This window comes from Lates calcarifer, linkage group LG10, assembly GCF_001640805.2.
Source record: "Lates calcarifer isolate ASB-BC8 linkage group LG10, TLL_Latcal_v3, whole genome shotgun sequence".
NCBI classification, from domain to species: domain Eukaryota; kingdom Metazoa; phylum Chordata; class Actinopteri; family Centropomidae; genus Lates; species Lates calcarifer.
Window position 1 is genome coordinate 22,166,267 of NC_066842.1, and position 25,104 is coordinate 22,191,370.

General features: G+C 38.9%; 1 protein-coding gene across 2 annotated transcripts in view; it reads right to left on the bottom strand.

The window, feature by feature from the left end:
* Positions 1-213: 213 nt before the first annotated feature.
* The window catches only part of il34 (interleukin 34), a 32,416-nt gene continuing 7,525 nt past the window's right edge, over positions 214-25,104 (bottom strand). For both annotated transcript variants that reach the window (XM_018703526.2, XM_018703527.2), the window contains exons 3-8: positions 13,335-13,438; positions 11,530-11,607; positions 11,091-11,168; positions 9,181-9,288; positions 7,338-7,521; positions 214-3,583 (exon numbers count right to left, since the gene is read on the bottom strand). In XM_018703526.2, coding sequence (XP_018559042.1) covers positions 3,525-3,583; positions 7,338-7,521; positions 9,181-9,288; positions 11,091-11,168; positions 11,530-11,607; positions 13,335-13,438 — 611 coding nt within the window. In that variant the 3' untranslated portion in view covers positions 214-3,524. The remainder of the gene's footprint in view (positions 3,584-7,337; positions 7,522-9,180; positions 9,289-11,090; positions 11,169-11,529; positions 11,608-13,334; positions 13,439-25,104) is intronic.

Sequence of the window (25,104 nt, forward strand, 5' to 3'; positions counted from 1 at the left end):
GTTCAGACATGAAATAATCTGCCAGAAAGCGTATTCACCAGTAAAGGTCCTACAGGCATTTACATGTTAACTGTCTTTAAAAAGATAGACAATTGACTATCTTTTAGAGAAAGAATATGACCAACACAAAATTATGTTATTATCTTTTATTGTGCAAGACAGCAGTGAAATAATAATACTCTCTTTAATAATGACTGGACTCTGGACACAGGATTAGTTGATAAAAATAGCAATTTGATTTTTATTTCTTTCATAAAAGTATTGTCATGTAGCATTATACATTTCCAAAAAATAAATAAATTCTATATCTTGTGTATAAAAAATCTGTTTCTAAAACCTATCTTCAGACCACAGACAACAACCATCCATGTGTTAGCAGTTATCATCTCTCTGTTGTTGCCTGTCAGCTGTGGGAAATATCACTTTTTCACAATAAGGGATCTTTGAATACACCTTAAAATGCTTTTATGGTTACAAAAAGACAACCATACAGTTATATATGATTGATAAAGTATAATAAAAATACACTTACTGCATTTATAGAAATACAACAATAATTATCATTCATCTCTTACATCATTATAGAACTTCTTCTGCGAGGACCAAATTTAGCCCCTTACTTACTTAAGAAAGCTGCTCAACCCATTGCTGTTTATTTATATAACATAATAATTGATCATTAGACTTGCAAGGCTTGAATGTATATAATATGTGACATTTTGGGGTGAATGCATGAACTGAAAATGTAACTTTCATACAAACAGAGAACTTTCACAAGTAGAAAATGTGAGCAGTTGTGACTCAAATTGATGAGACAAGTACCTGAAGTTGCTAAGATGAAAGATAACCAATTCCTCTTTTTTGAACAGCATTGTGAATGATACAAACTCTGGTAACAACTGCATAAAAAATATCCTATCATAATAGACACAGTTAGCCCAAAAGGCATGAACTGACTAAACCAGCAAGTCAGGATTTGCAGGCAGTGAACCAGGTGCATCAATATAATACTGTAGATCTGTTATGGACTAAGATACACTTCAGGCTTAGGAAAACAGTGAGTGCATGAAGATGTGAGCAGATAGTCTTGAGCCCTGACTATGTCCAAGACAGTAAATGACTGATACCACCCACCTAACTGTGACTAAATGGTTGTGACAAATAGAGACCTGACAACAAATGCATTTCACCTTACTTTAGCAAGCTCTGTTTACATTGTTTTCAGCCAGAGACTTAGTTACAGACAGCTTCTGTACATTCTTGGTTATCAAGTGACTCTTACAACACAATTCACTTAGTTAAGTCATGTTTGCACCTTGACAAGCAGATGGTCTTTATCTTTATCAAAGTGGCAGTTTCAGTCAAGTAACAAGACTATGTGTACGGCGCTTTCCGATCCTGACAATTATAGAAGACCTTCAGGTGATCTACTCAGCAGCTATAGCGCATGTCCTCTGCACTTGAAAACAGTGGCTAAGCATAGCTGACTGAATTTCCTAACTTTACAATTCAGTGATCTCAGCAGTACACAGTAAACATTCTCACTGCAGCAAAATACTTTGGACAGGTTTTCATTTTCATAAAATCAGCCTTACTTGCTTTGCTAAATTTGCGTGCTGGTGGCTAGTCGGTTTTGTTTAGGTTACCTGAGCAAACTGTAACAACTCACAGCTCATGCAAGCATGTGATAACTTCTGCTTTTTATTAGCTGTGACCATACATTTTTCTATTTTCTCATTAATTTTTGAATAGTCAGTTGTACTGCATCTCCCAAGGTTTCTCCCATGCACACATGTGTTTGGATTTAGGTGACATGTTCTGTTGAGAGCCATTCCTGATGTGGGCCAGTAAATCCTATTGACATTGCATGCAATAATACAGTATGTTGTACAAATACAGTTGACTTGCCTTCATTTTTCATGCTTTTTTCACATGTTTACATTATCCTATTATACATTGAACCTTACAATCATAGTGCCTATTAAACAAAGGTATGATTTCCATAATATAACTAACTTACTTCCTCAAAACCTGACAATTGAACACATTTCATAGATAGCCTTGAGTTGAGTTGTAAAAGTGGAAAATATTAAGACAGCCAGAGCTGACACAAACTGATGGAAAATCTCAGATGAAGAAATGGCAGGAACTACTTTCTTTGAAGTAAAATCTTAGTCAGAATTTGTTGGAGTGTAAAAAATGTAAACCACTCAATACATATGAAAGTAACAACTCAAAATACCACAAACAAGAGTGTCACGTTTTTGTACACTAACAAATGCAACGTATTATCATGTTAGATAATAAGTTTCCATTGGCCAAATATCATGGCGACCATGTAATTATTGTTACGTTTTTTATCTATTACATTTGTAAATGTATTGAGGCCTGATTTTAAAGTTAACAAATTCTGACTGTGATGTTGCTTCATATTTGAAATGCTTATGATCACTCTCTAAGCTGCACAGATAATGCGTTATCAAAATACTTGATAGGTTCCTGGTGAAAAAAAAAAAAAGAAACCCATAACAGATCTACAGTAAATATCAAAATGCATATCTTGGATGGACTGAGATGAACATATAGTAGTTTGTCTGGGTTCAGCTCTCACTCTCGCATGATAAAAATATTGAAAGAAATATAGAGCTTTTGTTCATGCACTATGGGCCTATAACACACTTGTAGAACAATGCTTAAATGTAGGCAGGAGGTTGAGAAATGCATAGTCAGCAACTGAAGAGGGAAAAGAAAACAGCAGTTATCAGTTTGCTATTAGGTTTGAAGTTCAGCTCATGTACACTGCTCTTACTCTAGCCCACTGCATTCATAGAAGAGAAGTCTGGCTATGGTACAAACAAACTCAGTTGATGTTTTTCAGTATAATAACAATCCAAAGTCTCTCTTGCTGCTTCTTGTTGGTTTCTCAGGTGGACCAGGCAGGTCCACGGGGCACATCGCAGGCTTTTTGGACAATGATTTGGCAAGGCCACAGCGATGTCCTCACCCCTGGTGAAGTTAACCCTTCGCTGACAAGGATTAAGCAGCTTGCACTGCATTCCCCTCTAATGTATTGATCATAAAACAGTTTAATCGATATATGTGAACATGAACAATTCTCTTCCAAAACTAGAAACCTGAATACCACAGCATCAGTCTGAGATGCCATAAAGAGACAAATTCTTCAGAAAATTTATGGAGTTTAGGATTTTACTCCAGCATGAGCTTTATGTAATTTTAACAGAAATATGCACATAAATCATCATGAATACTGTTACTGTGCTTACAATTTTAGCTGTTATTGATGGAGCCACAACAGGATTGGTGTCTTCATCATATCATCATGACAACATTGGCCCTCTTTGGTTGATTTGGGAGAGACTTATTGATGTTCACAAATCAGTACTGAACTGTCTTGTTTCAGTGTGGATAGTCCTTTTACCCCTCTCCCTACACCTCAAGGGAGAAAACTTATTCTAATCCCTAATCAGTATCAACAGGGACAACTTCACCCCACTGGCCTCTTCTCAGCTTTCGGGCTGTAAGTCTTTCTTCCTGCCTTTCCGCCAATAGGAAACACCACAGTCTGCAAAACAGATAAAAAGAGAAATGCCATTTAACATTTGCAGCAAGTGTCCTATAAACAACTCCTATAAACATTATTCAGTGTCTCTCACCACTTTTTTTACTGTCTCATCATGAATATGTATCAGTTCCCTGACTCTCTCCATATGAGCCATGGGGCCAGAGCTACTCAACTTAAGTACAACTTTACTCTCAGATTTCACTTTTTTGATGGGTCCCATAAAAAGTAATTGCAGCTGTAAGCTGTACCATATTGGCAGGATAAGAAGGAATCCTAAGGATAGGGTTGTTACTAAACCTCAAGGACTTGGACCACTGTATCAGCATTTTAAACACAGACAGACCTCCTTCATCAGTCTGATGAGCAACTTTTTATCTGTAAGAAAAGTATATTTTTGGCCTCTCCAAATATGCAGAATTTATTTAGAAATACATAAAATGTATATTTTTTTTAGCATGCTGGAGCTTCCTTAAAGGATTAGTTCAACATTTTGGGAAATACACCTATTTGCTGCCTTGCTGAGAAATAGATATGAAGATTGATATGATTCTCAAGGGTATGCTAAATATAAAGCTCGGATAAGCAACCAATTAGCTTAGCTAAATATTAAGACGTCAAACCTGGGTAAACAGCCAGCATAGCTCTGCCTAAATGTAACTAAATCTACTTACCAGCACCTCTAAAGCTCAGTAATTATCGTCCATCTAAAAACCTCGGTGTAAAAACCACAGTTGTTGCTGTTTCAAAGAGTTATGTGCTGGACTGCCTTGGCTGGGACCAGTTGCCAAGTATATCTAGTAAGACACCTGGAAGTTACTTCTCCCAGCCCGTTTCCATGAGGACTGTAAGGGGATGGACACAGGAGGCCACGGAGGCCCTGCAGGACTGCTTCTAGGATACAGACTGGGATGTGCTCTGCAATCCACACGGGGAGGACATCAACAACATCAGGGACTGCATCACAGATTACATCAACTTCTGTGAGGACAACATCATCCCGACCAGAACTGTCCGCTGTTTCCCTAACAACAAGCCTTGGATCACCAGTGACCTGAAGGATCTTAACAGGAAGAAGAGAGCCTTCAGGGCTGGAGACAAGGCTGAACTGAAAGGGATACAGCATGAACTGAGGATGAGACTGAGGGAGTGTAAGGACTCTTACAAATAGAAGCTGGAGAGCAGACTTTGGCAGAACAGCATCAGGGAAGTGTGGAAGGGCATGAAGCAGGTAACAGGCTTCAGCATTAAAGACCGTCAACAGGAGGGCAGCTTGGACAGAGCCAACGAGCTGAATGTGTTTTTCAACAGGTTCAGCTCAGGACCCCCTGCTGGGCCCTCCCACACAGGTCTTCACACCCTCTCGGACACCGACTCCACCACTACGACTTCACAACCACCCCCCGCTGCTCTGCACCTCAGACTGCAACCCCCCGCCCCCCCTCCAGCTTCATATTTAGTGTACAGACATGATGGCGGTATCAATCTTCTCATCTAAAACTTGATAACTAAGTGATTAATTATATTTCCCAAAATGTCAAAATATTCCTATAATGCTGTAACATAACACTCTAACATACTGGTGTTTGATGCAGATGTGTTGAACCCGTTTCCTTTTTCTTTCTTTCATTTATTTAACAACATATTTTGGGTTGAGTTGTTTAACAGCTAATGTAGGGTTATGGTAGATGGTTTGTATAGAGGGTACTGACTATTTCACATGAGTTGAACCCCCCCAACCCACCCCCACTGAGTGGCAAAACAAATTTCTCTAAACAAACTCTCAGTGGATGTTATGACTGTGGAAGGCTGAAACAGCAGGAGATGATGACTGATGACATCACATGCTGAGCCTCTGATCTTACTTAGCTCTGTCCTGACTCAGTCTTTAGCTCACCTAATAAATTTCCTCAGGATAGTTTGCTGATATGAATTCTTTCTGTAGCTTACTGACTAGCTTCATGGCATGTCACTCAAACAGTTCATTTCTCCACAAAGGAGACTCAAAAGAGCCAGTTCCCCCAACCAAATGAATGAGCAGAAACCAGACCAGCCTGGATGGATGGATTATATGGAGGGATAGTTTTGAGACTTATATGTATGTATTTGTATTTTCTACAATGAACAATGTCACTGTCGCAAAGGAGAAAACAATGTTTTCACAACCATCTTTGAAAGATGGTTGAGTCGATACTCAAAAGATTATTTTGATTACATTATCACTTCATACCCACATGAGACATTAAACAGCCTGGCACTGTTTGCTCAAGGAATGCAGTGACACCATGTAGTCCAGATGTGAGGGCCTCAAACAGCACACACTGTATACTATTACATCCAGACAATGACAGATTGCCCAGTGTATGAACACATGGCCAGGTCTGCATAATCACAACACATACCATAATCAGTGAAAGTTCTGGTTTACTAACAGTAAACATATTGTGTTGACATATGTTTAAACTTTTTTTATACACTGCCTTTTGGTGGCAAATCTATGCCAGTGATAGATAGTGCTTCCTTTCACTGGGTTAATACTGGAGAAGCAACTGGTTTTCGCTGCAGTGTTGAGAGTAAAACCTCCTAAAAGTTACACCAACTAAACAACTAATAACTCATTACTATTCTCCACTCACTTGCTGCTCATCACTTAACCATCTGCCACTGAAATGTGTCAAGCATCTGCTGTTCTGATGAGCCACAGTTTGTGGTTTGTGTGCTGCCAACTGCTTCTATGATCATGATACACACTGACAACATTTGAACATGAACCATAACACACATAGTATAAAAGTAATTAAAGGTGGCTTTAGATCCTGATCTTAATTACATCCTTCTTGCAAGGATCTGGAGGGTCCCCATGTAAGAACAGTATAGCACTGTTTCGTTGATGAATGCAGTCACATGTGTTCAATCACACCATGTCAGGGCCTCTCTAACAGGAAACACTGAGCATGGTCACATTCTGACATTGGGAGACTATCTTGTGTATGACCAAGGTAGTATTAGTGTACCAGATACCTACACTTCCTAATCATTCTGGTTTCCCAATAAGAAACATACCATATTTCGTAAGGGTTTAGTCATGTCCTGTCAATTTAAGTAGAGCAAAATCTGGGGGGGGGGGCTGTCCCAGGAAGGATGCCAGAGCTCTTAAAAAAACAACTGTTGTTGACCTGCTTGAATCTGTAATCAACAACACATTGGATACATTTTCACATACTTTTTTAGGTGAATGATGCACCAAAAAAAATGCATGTCACACTAGACTGAAAACATGGCTTGTTACACTTAGATTACCAATCAATTTTTTTACCCAGTCATCCTCCAGTGCTCTATTCTACAACTCACAGGGACTCCAGAATGAACCTGAGCATAAAATGCTTGGTTTTGCAAGAGAAAACAATTCCACAACCATAACCTGTTTTAGTTTAATGTTAAATGTTTAACCCTGTATGAGGCAGACTCAGAATCTTAGCCTTTGGCTGATCCAAAATGAGCATGAAAAACAAATGCGAATGGAGCCCTTAACATCAGAACTCTGACATACTGGAATGTCCTGCCTGGGGAGTTGGTGCCGGCTAATTGCGTTTATCTTAATGTAATAAATCCGTTAGACTTTTCATGAATAGTTTTTGCTTTGCTTGAAATTGTTTTGTACACAACTTGTGCTCTCTGTGTGATAGTTATTAAATCATTTCTATATTCTAAAGTGTCAAGAGGTTTTACTTTTGCATGTTTCCTCTGTTATACTCACAGTCCTGCTGCGCTTCTGTGCTGGCAAAGCACTCACTGAAGAGGCAGTACATGGTCTGGCAGAAGTTGTCTAGGAGGGATTTCGGAGAAGCAAATCGCCAGCTGGACTCTGGCACTATGTTGGGCTCTTCTGTTAAACTATCCCAAATGTCCTGGATAGTCTCTGGGAGTTCCTGCTGGAACACCTGGATACACATGAAACAAACAGAGAGAGATGGCCAGATGGGCTATCTGTAAGTAAATAAATGAATATGAATCCATATGGTTTTCTGATTTTGTTAGGAAATAAATCTGCTATATTCAATATCAAATAAACTCACTCACTGCAAGGATTCAAGAATATGATGTCTATGGTTGAAAGGTCAATACGCATGAGATGTGTGACCTCCCTGAGCAGGAAAAAAGCAGGACTGACCACCAATTATCACTCTTTCCTACATTTCCTTCATCCATTTCCATTTGGAGAACGCTAAGTAATAATGAGGCCATGTGTCGAGACTGCACTTGTGACTCCTGTAGCTTCAGTCTGTACCGGTGGGTCCTCGCATCTTTCATTCACTCACACCCAGGACCTCAGTGAAATGATATGTGAAGTTACAGAATGTTGGACATGTAGTTGCAGATACTGTTTTGCAGTTTTGCTTTCCCCTTTTTGGTTGCACAATCACCATCATTGCAAATATGGTAACGATGATAAGTGCCTAGCCGCTACACACAGTATAAATTCTTCAACACAGACAAATCCCTGCCCAAAAATCACTGTGGGCTCAGTAAGTAAATTCCTTAAGTGTGACGTCATGAATAGACGCTAACTCCAACGTTTCTCTTATCTTTAACCAATCCCAATTCCTTAATTGGTAAAAGTTGCTCTCAGAAGTTTTAAATAATTGAACTTAAAAGGAAACACGTGTATAGGAACATTTGGGGCTATTTATGTCATGAATGTTATCACTCACACTGATAAGATAAAATACTTTTGTAAATGCGTCCCCAGGCTTCTGCATTGACTCAGGAAGATAAACCATGGCAGTTAGCCAGCTAGGGTAGCCAAAACTGGGGTACCCAGCAGGGACCTGCTGACTGTTTAATCCTTGCCATACAAGTAATACAGTGACCTTAAGTGAAACAAGTCCTTGAGGTATACCTCTCAACCTTGCATTTATCTTTAACCAAATTATTTAGAAAAGATGATGAGAGATGATCTGTCACAAGAAAGGACAAATTAGATAAGGATCAAATGTAAGACATCTGATCAGGCTGTGATCAGACCAGACTCACTGTCTGCTGACATTAAACTAACTGTCTGCTGCAACCCCAGGCATTAAGGCATTGTGTGATGATGCCTGATAGGATAGCAGTGAGTAAATACATGAGAATAGTCTAAACTGGCCTTAAAAGTGTTTTCATCACTGCTACCTCTGACCCAACATTGCTTAACACAGACATCAAAGAGGATACATGTAAACTGAAGAACTGGACTGGAACATTGGATTTTTTGATTAAATACCAGTGAAGATGAGTTACAGTCCAAAAAAAAACTAGCATCCCAGTGCTCATTACCCTGCAAACTATCCCTCATACACATTTCACTGGATGATTAATGGGTGTACTAAATTCACCTTCCCTGAACTTTTTTTGGATCATACATACAGGCTGTGCCTAATTTTGTAATGATAAGGGCATTCATTCCCAATATTGACAAATAGAAGAAATGTGACATCCGTCTCCTGCCAAATATCATCAGACCCTTACAGTCTTGAGGGAAATTCACTTACTTATTGAATTGCTTCATTTGAAGAGGAACTGAATACAGCTGTGATACAGATATATGACCTCTGCCTTACCTCAGCGGGATGCGACTGGACAAAGACTCCCTCAGCATCCATGAAGCGTCTTTCCAACTCAGCAGTGTATGAACGCGAAGGATGTCTCTCTGGCAAAACCCGGATGATCTGAAATTTCAATTTGACTTAAGGTTACATGATGACAACATTTAAGCTGTGGTGATAAACTTGAGCACAGTAGGTAAGAGGTGGGCACTGAGCTCTCGTCATTGACAGAAACAGAGAGTTCCTTACTGATGCATTGCTTCTTTTCCAAATCTTGACATATAGAACAAATTGGTGGGAACAATAAATAAATCAAAATTTAAATTGTTGTAATGTAATGAACTTGATTAATTCAGTTTTTTTGTTGTTGATTTCATCAAGTTGGTGCTCTACAAACCAGCCTCTATGTGCATTACAGCCAACAGGTGTGTTGCAGCAGTCTGTGATGAACTATGCAACTCCCTTAGGACTGAATACCACTAAGTATTAGGTTAAGTGAGCATCAAGTTGCGTTTAAGGGTATGGCCAATTTTCTTAACAGGTAAACATGTAACTGTCAGGCATTCACTGTCAGTGTTCAAAACCAAAATCCACTCAAACAAGAGTGGGCAAGAGGTAAACTAAGACTACACAGAGTTAAACTTAACTCTAATGGTGGTTATTTGCCATTAGTGCCTACTTAATGCAGAGGATTACAGGGGCCCACGCCCTGAGGCCCTGAGGCCCTGAGGCCCTGAAGGTTAGGGGGGTAGAGGTCACTAGCTTTGTCAGAAGCTCAGCTGAGCAGCATATATTCACATTAAAATTAAGATTAAAATAATTTAAATAAAGGTTAAAATGTTCTGTTTCTTTTTCTTTCTTTCTTTCTTTTTTTTTTAAATAAGTCATAAGTTGGAAAAAAATTGTTTGTTCCTTTGTCCCTGCAGATTGGTCTCTTGCCCATAAAGATTACCTAGTATTACGCCATTTAACATGAACAGTACATGTAGCTACAAGTAAAGAGAAAAGAGTAGGGAACATTTTATGCATGCGCAAACTGTAGAAGAAAAGGGGTTGAGTGATGAAATTCTACTGGCTGAGCTATAGAGAAAACAACAAGAGTCACTGAATATATTTTATGAGAGAAACAGGTCATAAACACTCTTAAATAATGCTCCAGTGATTGGGAATAGAATAGTGTATCTGGAAAATGGAGGAACAGGAAGAAGAACAGGACAGGAGGAGTTACTGTAGACTCAGTTTATTTCCCACAGCCAACTGAATTTAACTAACTAAATCTCTTTCGCTACTACACGCACAGTAACTGGTAGTCTGTGTACGACTTTGTAGTTGTGACGGTTGGAGGCTCAAGTTACAATGAAGCCCAGAGCCCCCAGCAGGCACCAACCAGCACCAGGCCAAACACCACAGATGCACATTCTCACTACTTTGTAACCAGGGCTCATCTGAAAAGCTGAAAATAATTTTCACTCCTATATGAAACAATAATTGACATTAATAAATACAATATATATTTACTTGAATAAATGCTGGTGTGTCTTAAAATAAAGTGATATATCTAGCTTCACTGGAAACCTCGTTCTAAGTGAGCAGCATTTGATTTGTGCTGCACAGTGAATGACTATATGACAGACATCCTGCAGCTGTTAGCATTTTATGACCCTCAATCAACTTAAACAACCTTTTTATAGCAGATCTCAACACATGTTTTGTGTCATTCACAATAATGACAAACAATATAAACAAGGGACAAAATGTCAGCTTATTACCTTTTGTGGAGAGGACTATTAACTACCTCTAAATGTGTCCTTTAGCATGTCAACTTTAATCTACTTTGGACAGGACAAAGAGAACGAGACATTGCCTTAGTAGCTGGTATTTTTAAGTGGTCTCTATCCAACCAAAAATCCAGTCCTTTTTTGTACCTTTTTTAACACGCCTTGGTTGACCTGGAACCACAGCCTCTGGAGAACCAGCTCATCCAACCCCTCCACCTGTAACTTCTGATGGGTTGCGCAGAGGAGAGGAGAGAGAAAAATACGTTAAGAGGCAAAGGATGATGATTATATTTTAATATTTTATCTGCCTGTACACACAAAACCATATACCACTGTGCTGTAAACAGTCTATAATCTGCATATACTGAAGGTTTGGTTGCAGCTGGAGGTGCACTGGTCTGATGTAGCCAGACCTAACTGGTGGAATAAAGTTACAGACTTTAAGTCTGGCCTTGTGAGACTAATAGCACATATGAATTGCACCATCGGTGAAATCCTCTCCACCATCTCCTCTGACAGGAAAAGGAACAGAGTCAATAAATCAGGCTTTACTCAAGGAGAGTTGAGAGAATGTCATGAGTTTTACCAGTCTATTGATGTTTGACAATTTAAAGACTTCCTTCTGATGAACCCTAATGGTGTAGTTGATGGGGAAGTTGTGCTTCTGTAACACAAGGAAAAAGAGATTAGAGACAAATTACCATGTGCATTTCGTATACGAGGTATGGCTATTAAATAACAAGACTGTGCTTATGAGGATAAAACCATGTGGTTCACAGTCAGAGTGTTATATATTAAAGGTTGGGTATTCACTCACAACTGCTGTAAGTTTCCAATAAGTGACATCTTTAGTTCACTGCTAGCTACTGATTGAAGTGCGAAGGCGTCGGAAAATGATTAGCTTAAAAGTTGAGCAACGCATTAACTTGAAATTTTTGGTGAAATTGAACAAAACAGCAGCTGAATCTTTTCATACATTGTATGGGGAACACTGCATGTCATGTGCATGTGTGTTTGAATGGCACAAAAGATTTTGTGAAGGCAGAGAGGATGTCCAAGACGATGAACATTCTGAGCTCCCATACACATCAAAAATGTCTGAAAACATTCAAAAAATTGAACAAATCATTCGAGGACTCAGTATAAGAATGATAGCAGAAATGGTCTCCATTGATAAAGAGACAGTTTGGCAAATTTTGCATGAAAATTTGAACAAGACAAAAGTGTGTGCCAAAGTTGTCCCAAAACTTCTGACTCCTGATCAAAAGGAAAAGCAGTTTCTGGCCCCAAAACAAATCACAGTGGTTCATCACCCTCCCTATTCACCTGATCTAGCACTGTGTGACTTTTTCCTTTTTCCTAAGATCAAATCTGTGCTCAAAGGAACACGTTTTGAGTCTGTGTCAGAAGTTAAGAAAAGAACAAGAAGTTCTGAGACAACTGTCCAAAGAAGACCTACTGCACTGCTTTGATCAGTGGAAGGATCAAACATTGAAAAACATTTATGGTCAATAAAATTGTATTACCGCATCAGTCTCGTTAATTAATAACCATACCTCATATTACATGCTTCCTTTGAACCCTTAAAAAGCCATGACTGCTTTTTATGTTTTTGAGGAATTGGTTGTGACATTTATTATCAAACCTGGCACATGTTTTCTTCTTTGAAAAATTACACAAATCTAAGCTGTTCAGTAAGACACATAGCAGCTATAAATATGTCATGATCGTCATGATCTATTAATAATTAAGTTCCCACGAGGGCCATTCAGTGGAAAAATAAATAATTTTCCTGTGTTTTGTTAAAATTGGATTAGTAGTGGTGCTTGTTTATTTGCAGTTATGCACAAGTTCCTGGCCCACGTGGACTGATAAGATACAAAAAATACAGTTGCAGTGGTGAATTTGTCAGTAAGCACCATGACTTATTGCACATAACATTACATTACAAATAAAGATGTTTGTCTTCTCTCACACACTCTACAGCTAAGTTCTGTCACAAATTAGTTGAGACCAATCAAAGCAAAATTTTAAAAGCCATTTCATTACATTACATTACCATCTAATCAACATCACCCATGATACTGTGCATGATGAATGGCAGTAGAGTACTGATCCATATTGTCTATGCCTTGATTCTACTGTGACAATTATTGCCACAGAATGACCATTTAAGCAGCACTCAACTGATTATATACTGTATGTATTTTTACCAGAATATGCAACATGTTTTATTATCATTGCTAAAATAACAAAAATAAAATATCATTGATTTAATAAAAATGTATTCATCAAAATGAGTTAACTTGTCACAGGGAGTATGATGCAGTTTCCACCTGTTGTCTCCACATTCACTGAGACATGCTTACAAACATGCCATCATTCTCTCACCATGTACCGTCGCCTGTGGCTGAGGCTGTCGTTGAGCGTTTTTAAGGGCGTGCACATGCTGGCTGGCGTCGGAGCCATCAGAACAGGCTGCAGCAAAAACAGGCCTACAGAAACAGGAGCATCAGGGCATGAGATTAATTATAGCAGCTATTCTTCCTTTCTTTACTAAAATAGTGTGCACAGTATGTGCATACAGTCAACATATAGCTATTATACATAGAGAGGGAGAGAATACTTAATTGACTTGTTAATAAACTGAACACTGTCATAAGAAATATATTTTCCGTTGTTTTTACCCTCACCTGGAAGTAAGTAATGTGTTACTACTGCCAGAAGGTGGCAGTAAGACACCGAAAAGCTGTTTGCCAACTGCCATTAAACCGCAAAATAAGAAGAAGAACATGTTACTAATAAAAACATGTGTAATGCTGTGCTTAGTGCTGTAAGATTAAATGCAACTATAGCAATAGGAGAAACACACAAAGCCCAGACGTCAAAGGTTCTGTGTGAAAGTCCAAAAAATATGTGATAATGAGGTGCAGTGCAAACTCTGTCAGGTAAAGCCAGTATTTCATAAGTCTACCACAACTATGCACATGCACATTTGAGAGCGCTCTCTCATTCTCTCTCTCTATGTGTGTGTATGCCTGTTAGCTGAAATGTGGCTGTTAACTTGGTTTGGACAATGAAAGCAGTTGTAATCATGGGCAAAACCAAATCGTATTTGTACAGTGGCAACATAAATTAAAGCAACCAGTGTCTTTATATAGACAATCTATTTTTACTGACTGCTCAGCTCGTTAGAGGTTTGCTTACTTGCACTGCCTACTGAACATGAAAGTCAAATATATCCAACCTTATGTTTACATGTCTTTTATAGTTAAGAGGATCCTCTTGATATGGACGATCAACTAAACTGTACTGTGAGGTCATTGATACAGAAATACACATGTAATGCAGTTCAGGAGGCCAAAGTCATTGACAGTATTAGCATGGAGGAATCATATCTGTCACTGCCAAGTCATTGTTATCTCTGTAAGATCCACTCCTGAAAGACAGAGCTCTGTGTGGACAAAATAATGTTTCTGTTGACAGAGTCTCCCTGTCACTTAGTCCAGTCTAAGCAGCTTTATCATTATTTTTGTAGCTGTGTTCTGCTATGTCAGTAAAGCTGACTTTACCGTCACAACAACCAGGTCACAATCAGTCAAGCAAGCAGGTGATCATTCTGACAGCTGTCTGGCTTCACATATATTCATGCCTACGGGCAAACATACAATGACTTCTATCAATCCCACAAACACATAATCATTTGTTGTGACTCACACTAATACCTTCATCTTTTTGACATGTATACCAGTGTATTTTGAAAATCCAGCAACAATACCATATGGCATTTGAATTTAACAAAAACAGTGAAAGAACTGGTTGAGACATACGAAAGGAGGGCTTTTTTGTGAAAACTACTAGGAATTACAATAGAGAGCACTGTTGTTTTTAAACATCCATCCTTGGAAAACTTCACTTAACACACCTACAAACCCCAGGGGCTATATGCACAAACTTGACCTAAAAACTCCCAGCAAGGGGTCCCAGTTTGAAAGTGATTTAGTAAAGTTTTCAGAGCAGCTCCCACTGAAGAATGGACAAGATAATTTGTCTGATGGTGAGCCTTACCCCCCTGCCAAGTAGGTTATGAGTCCTGTATACTTTGTCACTGGGTGACCAAGAGAATCTAAGCACCTTATTTTCTTTATTTGATTCATTGTGCACAAATGGCTCACCCCCTACTTTCACAGTCTGCTACAACAACTGTGTGAGAAGTTGCTGTATTGGTATATTAAAGAGTCTACAGCCATGTTTACAGCTCTGTAAGGATGTACATACAGTCATGCTTAGAGAGCTAAATGATAATGCTTTGCTAACAGGCAGTAAATAAAAAGTACAGCTAAGGATGATGGGAATGTTATTAGTTTTGCAGATATGTGGTCATTAAGTATTGGACAAATAAAAATGTTGACCTAATGTCAGTCGTAAAAATGTTCTAGTAAAACACAAGCAGGTGTCAGAAACTTCAACCAATAAATCAATCAACTAAACCATTATGTGAACAGTTGCCTGACATACTGTATTTACTGTATGTTTTTTGTGTCAATCCAAATATCTAAAGACAAAAAGTCACATATTTCAGTACTTGTACATGGCTCCTTCTTATTCATGCAAATCCTGCACTGTGAACTCATCAGCTGTCTTTGCTTATTCCCACTATTTACTTCAACTTATTGGATTTCACACTGACTTCTCTAACCAGTCATCATGTTACTGTCAGCCTTTAGACTGTTCATTTTTAAAATGCTTCAAGCTGTCATTTCAGTGTTTCACAGAAACTCTCCACCCCTACTTCTCCAATCCAACCCTGCTCCATGTCCAGTCCTGGGAGTCACTTGAGAAACTTAAACCATGCCCCCCATCCAGACATCCAGCTCTTCAGGTGTGAATCAAACTTCAAGATGGGAAATCCCTGCTAGCAAAAGATGAGGGTCTGATTCCCAAAGACTCTTTTTCTATTCCTACTCAACAATTAATGCAGTGCATTCTGTAATAAATAAAGTTATGTGTGGATGTCTCATTATCCCTCACACTGAACTGGTAAAATATACACTGACTGAAAATATTTTTTTTACAAGAAACCTGAATCAAGACCAGATGTTATCCAGCTGCTCAGCTGTATTTTAGAGACTAATCTTTGTGTCAAGCACTACCAGTGACTAGGTCAGGCCCTTCACTCAAATTACTTCACTCAAATACAACCCAAACCCTCCAGGGACTGTATCCATAAGCACTTTGAGGACAGTGTCAGAGAGCTCTTAACTTGAACCAGAGTTGGAAATTCCCTCAGAGGAGTCCCAGATCAGGAATGATTTAGGTAAGCCACAAAGTCTATAGTCTATAGTCAGTTTGATACTGATAATTTTCAAAAAAAAAAATGGTAATCCCATAAATTTTCCCCATAGATTTTCCCATAAATCTCCTGTATTTTGAATATTTCTTAAAAAAACAAAAAAGCAACAAAAAAAAAAAAACTGAACTAGAACTGCATCTGGGACAGATCAAGTGCATCAAAAAAAATGTGGCCTTCAGCTTTTGCAATGATTTCAATCACAGCAGGGAGGATGTGTTCACCGTCACTGCCATCGCTCTCAGAAAAACGAAGCCACACCACTCATCAAAGGTAAGGTATGCATCCATCATCTATTCCACTAACCCTTTTTAAGGGTTGCAGGAGAACCAACGAAAGGCGTAGGGAGAACATGCAGGCTCCACATAAAAAAAGCCCCCTGGCTAACTGGGATTTGAACCTAAAACCTTTTTGCTGTGAGGAGACAGTGATAACTGCTGCACCATTGTGCAAGGTCAGATATGGCAGCCTTTTTTGTTGTGCATCAAATCACATAACAGAAAACCAGAAAAAAAAGTATCAATTCATTCAATTAAAGCTTAAACAGTGGATGTTGTCAGAGAGGTAATTTTGTAATGATGGGGATATTGTTTTGTTTTCCTGTTTACAGTAGCAAAAGAGGCATTTCATAGGAGAACATTATTGCCTTCAACTCAGATAATGCAAGCATAGTGAAAGGCAGACCCAATTCAGTCATTATGAGGAGGTTGTGGCATCACAGCAGCCAAACTTCAAGTGGAGGACATTTTGGTTGGGCATATGCACCCACTCTGACAAAAGGTAAATGTAAAATAAAAGTATACTATTTCTCTCTTGCCTACCCCCGTCTCCGTCCCCCTCTCTAAATTATGCTCACACACACACCCCCACCTTCTTTTCTCCTTGACACACACTCATAACTCTAAACTCTAATGAAGCTGCTGAGGTACTGCTGCACCAGATGTCTCACCCTGCTTACATGCATACACAGAGTACTGAAGCGGTGGAATGTTCTAAGAGTGGGACTGTAAAAGTAAACTCTACTCAGCAAATATCTCCACAATTTATGGCATGTTTCCATCCCTTTTTTAAAAATTTATTTACGTGACATTTTTTTCCACCATATGTCACCTCACTGTATGCCTGTATCTATGGACATACTTTGACAATCAGGAAGTGAAGAGGAGAACACCAAAGTTTGTGATCTATCTTCATGATCGAAAACATACTAACATACATATGTTCCAGAATGTTGACCTAAGCCATTGTCTGATTTTAATATTGCCTTTCAGACAGACATCATGACTTCTTGTCGCAATGTCAGAATAACAATCACATATGATAATACTTATTATTTTGTCTACAGTCATAGGGAGCACAGATTTGCAGGCTTAAAGAAGAGATGTGCAGGCTGATCATGTGATTCTTGGGCTACTTCATACCTGTGCCATTGAGGATGTGCCTGTCAGGAAGATGAACTATGGAATGGGACATCAGCTAGCAGATGAAAACCTCCTCATCGGAAAATGAGAAATACAAAGTTCCACATTTCAGCCAAGATAAAAATCTTTCAGTGAGTATATTATTCTGTAGTTTAATATAATTGTGATCTAATTTTTTTGTTAGCCTGAGAGAGGTATATGCCTGAAATGTCTGCCACTATCTAATGCATATAGTTATTTTTTCATTATTACGCTGTTGTAGAACTGTGAGAACCTTCTATAGAGCAGTTCTGCAGAAGATGTCCACCTCTTTTCAACTCAATTCCCAAAATGCTGAAGGACCTGAGAGTGTTGGACCCTGCATCTCAGCTTGACATCACTCCTGGGACTTGTAGAGAATAGGAACAGTTTCTAACTGACAACAGGTCAAGGAATCAACTCAATCCTTGTTGTACTGATTTGTGGTGATTCACTGCATGTACCCTTGTCTTAATGTGAGGGGTATGTGGACAGTAGTAGGGGACAAATCCCTGTGTTGACAGGTATGACTTATGCTCATGAACTTATTGTTAAGATTTCTCACATATAATTAAAATTATATATTATATTCCAAGACAAGACAATTACATGTTCACAGCATCAGATATTCTATAGAGGAAACCCTAGAGTAATCTGTTAAAGACCATCTGAAAAATGCTCTGAAATGATTCTGACTGCTTCCAGCAGCCTGACGGGAGCGAGTGTGATGACTGACAGTCTCTGACTGAGACTGCATTATACACAAATGTGGGTTTACGTATCTCATGTTGAGAGAGAAAAGGCTTCATTGATGAGGACTCTCTTCTCTTTGGATTAACAGTCTCTCTGGGAAGCTTTCCAAACAGGATGAGTTTCAAAGTGTTTCCTGTCTGACACAGATGTTGGCTTATATGGCTCTTATAATCAGGGTTTGTTCTGTCATAATATTGTGCAACCCACAGAGTGGGTTCCTGTTACCTATACACTGAATCTTTACTTTTCTCATAAATTCTTTGTTCATTTACAATTCACAATTGAAATGTGACTCATGCTCTTTGCCAGTAACATGCTGGTCTAATTGCTGTGAAAGGGAGAGAGGTGATCACCCCCATAAAGACAAGGTCTCACTACTGTAGGAATACTTTAGCTTTAACAAAACGGATGAAGTTGTTGTTGAAAAAGACCCCAACCAGCAGAATGTGCATCTAACCTCATTGTCAGTGAGCATGCTTTTGTTAACATAAATATTCAGGTACAGATGCATAATTTTTTGACCAATTGTAAATTCTAAATAAAATTTGACAAATAATCTTTTATACACCCTGTATATAACTAGGATATGAACTGCACAGAAAACTACCACTGACTATTCCATGTTCCATAAAAGGAACCATATGTCCCTTTGCACGTGTTTGTGTGTGTAAGTCTCTGTGTTTGAAAACAGACTGATCCCTCAAATAGGCCAACATCCTGTTCCCAGTGTCAGGAGAGAGGCTATTCGCCCAGGTAAGAGAGTGAAATCACGGCTGCACCATCTGGAAGTCTTTCTGTGTGAAGAGCCCAGAAAAAGACAACACAGACATTACTGTAACCCCAAGCATGCAAAGAGCCAAACACAGAGGGACAACCATTACTTTGGTTTGAACATTCAACATTCACTTAGTACACTTAGTACACACACTTAGTATATATTCAGGCCATGGATACAGATATCCCAGTCATTCAGTGAGCAGTTCATTATTATTGTTTAAAACATTATTATTCGCATTACATTACTGGAACAAAATGAATGTGTAACATTATCTCAGTAGTTAGTTTAGTTAGCATTTAACTGAACTGTTACATGTCATATATGAGCTTATGCAGGTTGCCAAAGAACCTCTGCACTGTACAGGTGAAAGATTCAGAGGTAAATGCTTTCTAAATCTGAATCCTGCATGCCAGCACATGTTTGTACACATGCAAATGCCTGTCACTGTGTTTGTACGTGTGTGTTTCTCTTTCTGTGTGTGTGTGTAAGAGAGAGAGAGAGAGAGAGAGAGAGAGAGAGAGAGAGAGAGAGAGAGACCCAAGATTTTTAGTAAGTGCTATTGCCAGTTGAGGGAATGCTTTTCATAGTGTGTTTCAGTCCGTTGAAGCAGATTGCATCACAGACACACAGCTGGAAGGAGTTCATTGGTCAAACAGGTTTTCTCTCAGTGTGGCAAATAGAAACCCAACTTAGATTATACAACACCATGTAATCAGTGAGTGGTATCCTGCCGTTAATGGCCCCCATTAACTGTAATCATTATCACCAAACTGACTGCAGTGCCTTATTTGGCACACTTATTTTGCTTGTCAACTAACTAACTAACTAACTAGAATGTTTGCACCAAAGTTCTTAACAATCCATCCAATATTTGTTGAGATATGTCACTGAAAACCTTTCATGTTTGAGCATGAGGAAAAGTCCAGGGATTATCAAAAATCTGTAAGATTTATTCACTGGAGATGACAAATAGCTGTATATAATGTAATAGCAATCCATCCAATTATTATTGAGATATGATACTCTGGACCACAACAATGGACTGACAACAGATAAACATCAATATCCTTAGATCTATGCCAGATAAAATCAAATACAAATCCAGTGCAGTCACACTGCATCCATTTTGAAGCGACTGCAGAGTCCACAATGATTCTAGATGATGACCAAAAACTCTCTAAAACCTCTACACTATCTACTTACATGACTTCCAGCACGTAAACAGTGCGTCATCAAGAGTTGCAATGACTTTGCAATGTAATCAGACAATACAAACAATAACCCTCACATCAGTTGGCTTGTATCTCATTCAGTAGGCAAGCTAAGTGTGTCTGCAGTAAATAGCTTGTTTGACCACTTAGAGTGGTGTAAGTGGTCATTCTATTTGACTCTCTATTTGTCATAAGCAGTTCCCGTTTATGTAACTATTAAGGTAACTGAGATAAAATTCTCGTTACAAAAAGTTTTTAAAAATGTAAACAGAACCCCAAAGAAAACTGTCATAGTGAGGTAAAAGTATTTCCCATATATGTGGTCTCATCTGTGATACAGAACATACATGCTGTGCCATTTATCTTTCAGCACAACTCATTACTATATTCCATGGGGTCAGCTGCAGTGTAAGCATGCTAACCAAAGGGAGAGTAATTACCTCTTATCAGCGTTTTAACAGTAATAGTTAACTGTTATAGATGAGGCAAAGGAGCCTGTAAGGACAAGCCTTGTTTAGGAGACTCCAAAATCAGATTACTGAGACATTGAGCGATTACACACAAAAGCCACAAAAGCCAAAAGCCACAAAAACACCAATTCTCTTTTCTCTTGGTTTTCTCAATCCACACGCAGGAAGCCATTACAATTGAGTGGCAATTTTTCTGCTATGACAAGAAAGTACTCAATGTAAAGCAGACCTACAGTGAGTGATGTGACCCTGAGAGAGTCCAGTGCATATGTGTCTGTTTTAGCTGTTTTTATACTTGAGCCAGTATTGTTTCACTAGCAGCTGTTCAGTTTGGATTACAGGGGCATATTTCAACACACTGTGTTGCATTATATTTTCCTAGTATGCAACATTTGAAACTTTTGAAAAGACTGATTTTATTTGGCACACTTTTTACTACATCACCACTTAAATTCTGACACTTCTAACACCTGTGCTCAAGGTTTACTACATGGCTTGTTTGGAGTTATATCTGCAAAAATTATCTAATATATAATAGCAATCAGGGTGGCACTGTGGTGCAGTGGTTAGCACTGTCACATCACAGCAAGAAGGTTCTGGGTTTCGAGCCCCAGTTTGAGCCTGGGGCTTTTCTGTGTCTTCTCCCTGTGCCTGCATGGGTTCCTCCAGGTATTCCAGCTTCCTCCCACAGTCCAAAGACATGCAGGTTAACTGGAGACTCTAAATTGGCTGTAGGTGTGAGTGGTCGTTTGTCTGTATATGTTGGCACTGCAATGGACTGGCGATCCATACAGGGTGTACCCTGCCTCTCGCCCAATGACAGCTGGGATAGGCTCCAGCCCCCCCGCGACACTTAACAGATAAGTGGCATAGATAATGGATGGATGGATAATAGCAATCCAACTACATGTCCCAAGCCTCACAAAAACTGACCATTTTCAGAAAAGTACACCACTGGTATCCCTTCTCCACCAACATGGAATGGATTCTGTTCCAATTAGCACACCATAGCAGGTTTTCATGTGGGAACTGTGACAACATAAGTGGGCATACCATTCCACTACAGGTTAGAAAGAGAAGATGGAGAAGGCAACACTGGAGAGGGCATGTGAGACAATGTGCTAATCTTTACATAGCTTCCTCAAACTGAGTGACCTTCAGCAGTTGGTTTAAAAACAGGCTGATTAAGATAATCTAATAGCTGCAAGTGTTTTGATGTGTGAACATACAATCCATTTGCACACCAACAATCTGCCTAGCACCTGCAGTAATGCAAGATCTCCTCACGCTCCCACAAACCTCCTCTTGCTCTGCAACACTGGATGACACTAGGACTTGAACTTCAAAAAATCCAAATCTATACAATGTGTCCTCAAACAACCTCATCAACCCTGTTGTTAACACCTCCTGACAGCGATGACATTTACCAATCTGTCCTTCTCTACTCCCACTTATCCTGTTCCGGGTAGATGCACAGCTGGGTTCCATCAAAGCAAGCATTAAGGAAGAGGCAGAGGTCACCAGGTTTATCACATTGATATCACGTAAATACAGACAAGGGTCACATAATGGATAGAACAGTTCTAGTTTTCATGTCTTTGGGCTGTTGGAGGAAATCTTTGTGAACACTTTAATAATGAAATGAAGAAAGCCAAAAATGTCCATGCTGCTGGACTTCATGTAAACACTTGAGATTACTTTAAAATGTTAATACCTGTAAGGTTGCATTTAATGAAGTGGCAATAAAAATAAATAAATAAAACAAAGCAGTGCAATAATCTGTTTGCTTTCATATTTGCTTTGTATTCTCATGTATTGAGAGCAAATGGACCCACAACCTAAACTAAAAACACATTGAATACAGAAGTGAACATTTGCATTTGCTTAAGGAAAGAAAAAAAACAAAAGGCACTAATTCTTGACTCTTCCGACAGTCTGCACTGTATACTTCAACCACAAAGCATTCCTGAGTAACTGGATGAACTGCCAGGCTACACTGACCCTAACACTTCACACACTTGATGACATTTATGCCTGAATCATGAGGAGCTGTCACTCCTCTGTTTCTGTTTCCTCTGTGGTACAGTCCATCTGTCTTCATTGTGTCTGCAGCATACCAAGAGCTAAATCTGAAAAATGTAAGGCTAAGTCTGAGGAAGAGTAGCTGAACCTGGTCATGCACGTAGGGTTTAAAAAGTTCTCTGACCATCCAGCCAGCCATCAGTGTTCTCTCATTTTGATTAGTTGGCAAGGATTGAAACTGGAAATAATCTGTTACACTGAGGAGCATGTCTTATTTTTGCTAAATTTTCCTATGCTTCTGCCTGGTGTATTTTCCTGTGATCTGTAAATATGGAGACATTCTCTCTATACAGAGCTGTCTTCTAATGCAGGAACATCTGAGACCAATATATAACAGATGTCTGACTGTTAACTGACTGTTGTCTTGAAATTTGAAATCAATCATTTGTCAAGTGATTGAATTATTGCATTTTTTCCTGTAGCTGTAATGCTTTGATCCTAAGATTCTGGAGAATTTGGAAATACATATTACACGTAAATATTCTAAGAAATTTGCTTATGTTGTTTACCCAGTGTGCTTAGCTGTAAAATTTAAATCATTGCAGCGGGAGGGGGACCTTCACCTTGAGCATTTCAGAACCCTGAGTTGAGTTCCAGTTCCCCTGAGCAATGCCTCTCCTCCCTTGAGATTGTCAGCATGATTGTAAAGACAGAGGATTATGAGGGCTGCATATCAATCATGATTGTAACAACAGACGAGAGCTTTAGATATTTTGAGTTGAGTTGTGTTAAAACTGCAGCGTGGTGCAAAAGTACTGAAAAGGCCAATATTCTAGAGAGCTGATGGGAAAAGTTTGTGAAAAACACTAACCCTAACCCTAAGGTTGTATAGGTGAGATTAGCTCATACTAAAAGATAAATGCAGACCCAGTTATTCAATTTAATCCGGGGCACTGTTTCTCTTCACCATTTGTTCAGTTATATCCATCTATATCCACACATGCACACATAAATGTAAATACACTGCATGCTCATATGTTAGTTAATTGTTGAAATCTTGTGTTTTTAGCCTTTAAGCAGCATCTTTCCAATTGCAGATTTGCCATGAAGTGAATTGCCATGAAGCAAATTCCTTCATTTTTCTCTCATGGGTGGCCAAGCCAGACGGCAAACAATTTGTTTTGTTTATGGCTTAAGTGTGGACCAAACTCAGCAAATACACAGATCCAAAAGATTAGAAAGACGAATCTTCAGAAGATTGGCACTTAACCAAAACCCAAATTTTAATTCTGTTTTTTTATCCCTCCACAAATAAAATAATTCTGCTTTATTACATTATTGTTATTGTTGAAATCTCAAAATCTGGACAAAAAAATGACAGTATATGTATGTACTAGACAGACACTGCTAATGGTCAGGAAGATTTTTTGTGATTTTGGTGTAAAGACTAATAATTCAGAGAGCAACAAGTAAAAAGACAATGTAAGACAAAAAAAGATTTTCCTGATAATTAAGACCAAAACATCCATGGGATGCATTATTCATATTTTCTTTCTGTTTTTATGGTAATAGTAATGACTCTAGTAATAAATGACCACTTCTGTGGGATAAGCAGAGTGTTATTCTTACTTTTCATGTGATACATATATTCCACAGTAGACCCGTCAACACCCTGTCACCCTAGCAAAAATGCTCCTGCAAAAGAGCCAGTGTCAGATGAGGTCACTGTTAGGTCATCTGTTGTCTTCATTAATCTCCTCAGCTGTCTCTGCAATACAGTATTTATTCTCAGGCAAACAACTGAGACAACTTTTTATCCTAATAGTCAGGAAATCCATTCGTTGTCAAAGTTTGACTGAAGCTTGATTGATTGATTTTGTGTAACTTCTCTATGTGCAAATCAAGGCCTGTGCCCAGTAGCAAACCAACAGCAGCCTAACGAACCACCTGAATAACAGCGCATGTACAAACAGTGTTTCTATGTGACTATCCACGTGATAAACGGACTCTAAATGAAATGCCCTCATTAATGTCCTAACAAGGAGGTACCATTGTCACATTCATGTTTATGTCTCACAAAGATAAAGAGCCCTGTTTTCATGAGTTGAAGCAAGAAGGACAGTGAAGGCAACGAGCCG